The sequence below is a fragment of the Ricinus communis genome, chromosome 6, assembly GCF_019578655.1.
Source record: "Ricinus communis isolate WT05 ecotype wild-type chromosome 6, ASM1957865v1, whole genome shotgun sequence".
NCBI classification, from domain to species: Eukaryota; Viridiplantae; Streptophyta; class Magnoliopsida; order Malpighiales; family Euphorbiaceae; genus Ricinus; species Ricinus communis.
Window position 1 is genome coordinate 16,747,603 of NC_063261.1, and position 1,776 is coordinate 16,749,378.

The following is a 1,776-nucleotide window of genomic DNA, read 5'->3' on the forward strand; positions in this document are numbered from 1 at the left end:
AGCCACATATTTTATCCAGCCAACAAAATATAAGCTTACCCACTCAATACAACCCAATCAAACTTGATCGCACAAATTATCTCATATGGGAAACAGTGATTATGCCAATCATCAAAGGCCACAAACTAGATGGCTATGTCCTTGGCGCCAAGTTATGCCCTCCAGAATTCATGCCAAGAACAACACCAGGGAGTACAGTTAAAATACCAAATCTAGAGTATGAAGAGTGGCTTTCAAATGATCAATTGCTCTTGGAATGGCTATACAACACCATGAGTTTAGATATAGCTTCCCAACTAATGCCAAGATCAACATCAAAGGAGTTATGGGATGCAACAAAAGAATTATCAGGTGCGCATACAAGGGCAAGAATTGTCTACTACAAAGCTGAATTACAAAAAATAAGGAAAGGAGGAATGAAGATGGAGGAATACTTAACAACCATGAAAGCCATTACTGACAACCTTTCTTTGGCAGGTAATCCAATACCTTTATTTGAATTGATTATCCAAATTTTGAGCGGTCTTGATACAGAATACACTCCAATTGTCACTGTTCTTATTGACAAAGAGTCAGTATCTTGGATTGAGCTGCAAATGAACCTGTTAACATATGAAAGTCAACTAGAATAGCTTAATACCTATCAAATATATGGTATTAACTTGAATCCTGCTACTGCTCACTTTGTGGCCAGCAACACCAACAACAGGTCATGTAATTCCAATAATGGCAGAGGGCAAAATCGATCGAATTACAGAGGCACAAGAGGCAGATTTCGTGGAAGAGGAAGCAGAAGCAATGGAAATAAAATCTTGTGCCAACTTTGTGATAAAGGAGGGCACGCTGCCTCCATCTGCTGGAACAGGTTTGATCGTAATTTCTTAGGAAACTCCTCAAATCAGCAATCAAATGCCCCGATGGCTACTTCTGAAATAGTTGAAGATCCATCGTGGTATGTAGACACTAGAGCAAGCCACCATGTGACCAACAACGCACAAAATTTATAGCACAAGCAAGATTATAATGGTAAGAACTCTCTTGTTGTTGGTGATGGAAGCAAGCTTGGCATTAATCATATAGGCAACACTAAATTGACTGCAAAATGGAATGATTTATCTCTTAATAATGTGTTGTGTGTTCCTAAAATTACTAAAAATCTGTTAAGTGTATCTCAGTTGGTGACTGATAACAAAGTGAACACCACATTTGACTATTCTAGTTGTTTTGTGAAGGACAAGCTAACAGGGCAGGTGATGCTTAAAGAGAAGCTTGAAGATGGTTTATACAAGATTGAAGCTGCTCCTTCCTCAATTAAGTTTAGTCGTCCAAAAATAAATTCTAGAGTCATTTCTTTTTCGTCCAATTTATCAAGTTAGAGTCTTGTTTGAATTCATTAAGTCCTTCAAATGAGGATGAGTGGCATATGAAGTTAGGTCATCCATCCAAAAGAGTTTTATTTCAAGTTCTAAAAGAATGTAGTCCTGATTCTACCATTAATAACGTCAACTTTTGTGATGCTTGTCAGTTTGAAAAATCACATGCCTTACCTTTTAAGAATTCTCATTCTCAAGCAAAAAATGTTCTTGATTTAATTCATGCTGCCCTTTGGGGACCAGCACCATTACTTTTTCAACATCTCGGTATCGGTTTTACATACATTTTATTGATGGTTTTAGTCGTTTTACTTGGATTTATCCTCTTAAAATTAAAAGTGATGCTGTACAAGCTTTTAATCATTTCAAAGAACTTGTTGAAAACCAGTTTGGCACCAAGATA

The 1,776-nt window shown here is 37.0% G+C and overlaps 1 protein-coding gene across 1 annotated transcript; it reads left to right on the top strand.

The window, feature by feature from the left end:
* On the top strand, positions 1 to 984 carry LOC125370390. Its single transcript, XM_048375528.1, has 2 exons — positions 1 to 477; positions 695 to 984. The coding sequence occupies exons 1-2, from the start codon at positions 102 to 104 to the stop codon at positions 883 to 885; spliced, it is 567 nt and encodes a 188-aa protein (XP_048231485.1). The 5' UTR covers positions 1 to 101; the 3' UTR covers positions 886 to 984.
* The last annotated feature ends 792 nt before the right edge of the window (positions 985 to 1,776 follow it).

What these genes read in the sequence shown, in the direction of transcription:
- LOC125370390 (XM_048375528.1), top strand. Translation starts at nt 102, where the DNA reads ATGCCAATCATCAAAGGCCACAAACTAGATGGCTATGTCCTTGGCGCC. An exon ending in TGACAACCTTTCTTTGGCAG is followed by an intron (nt 478 to 694) that starts GTAATCCAATAC and finishes CTTTGTGGCCAG; the next exon opens with CAACACCAACAACAGGTCAT.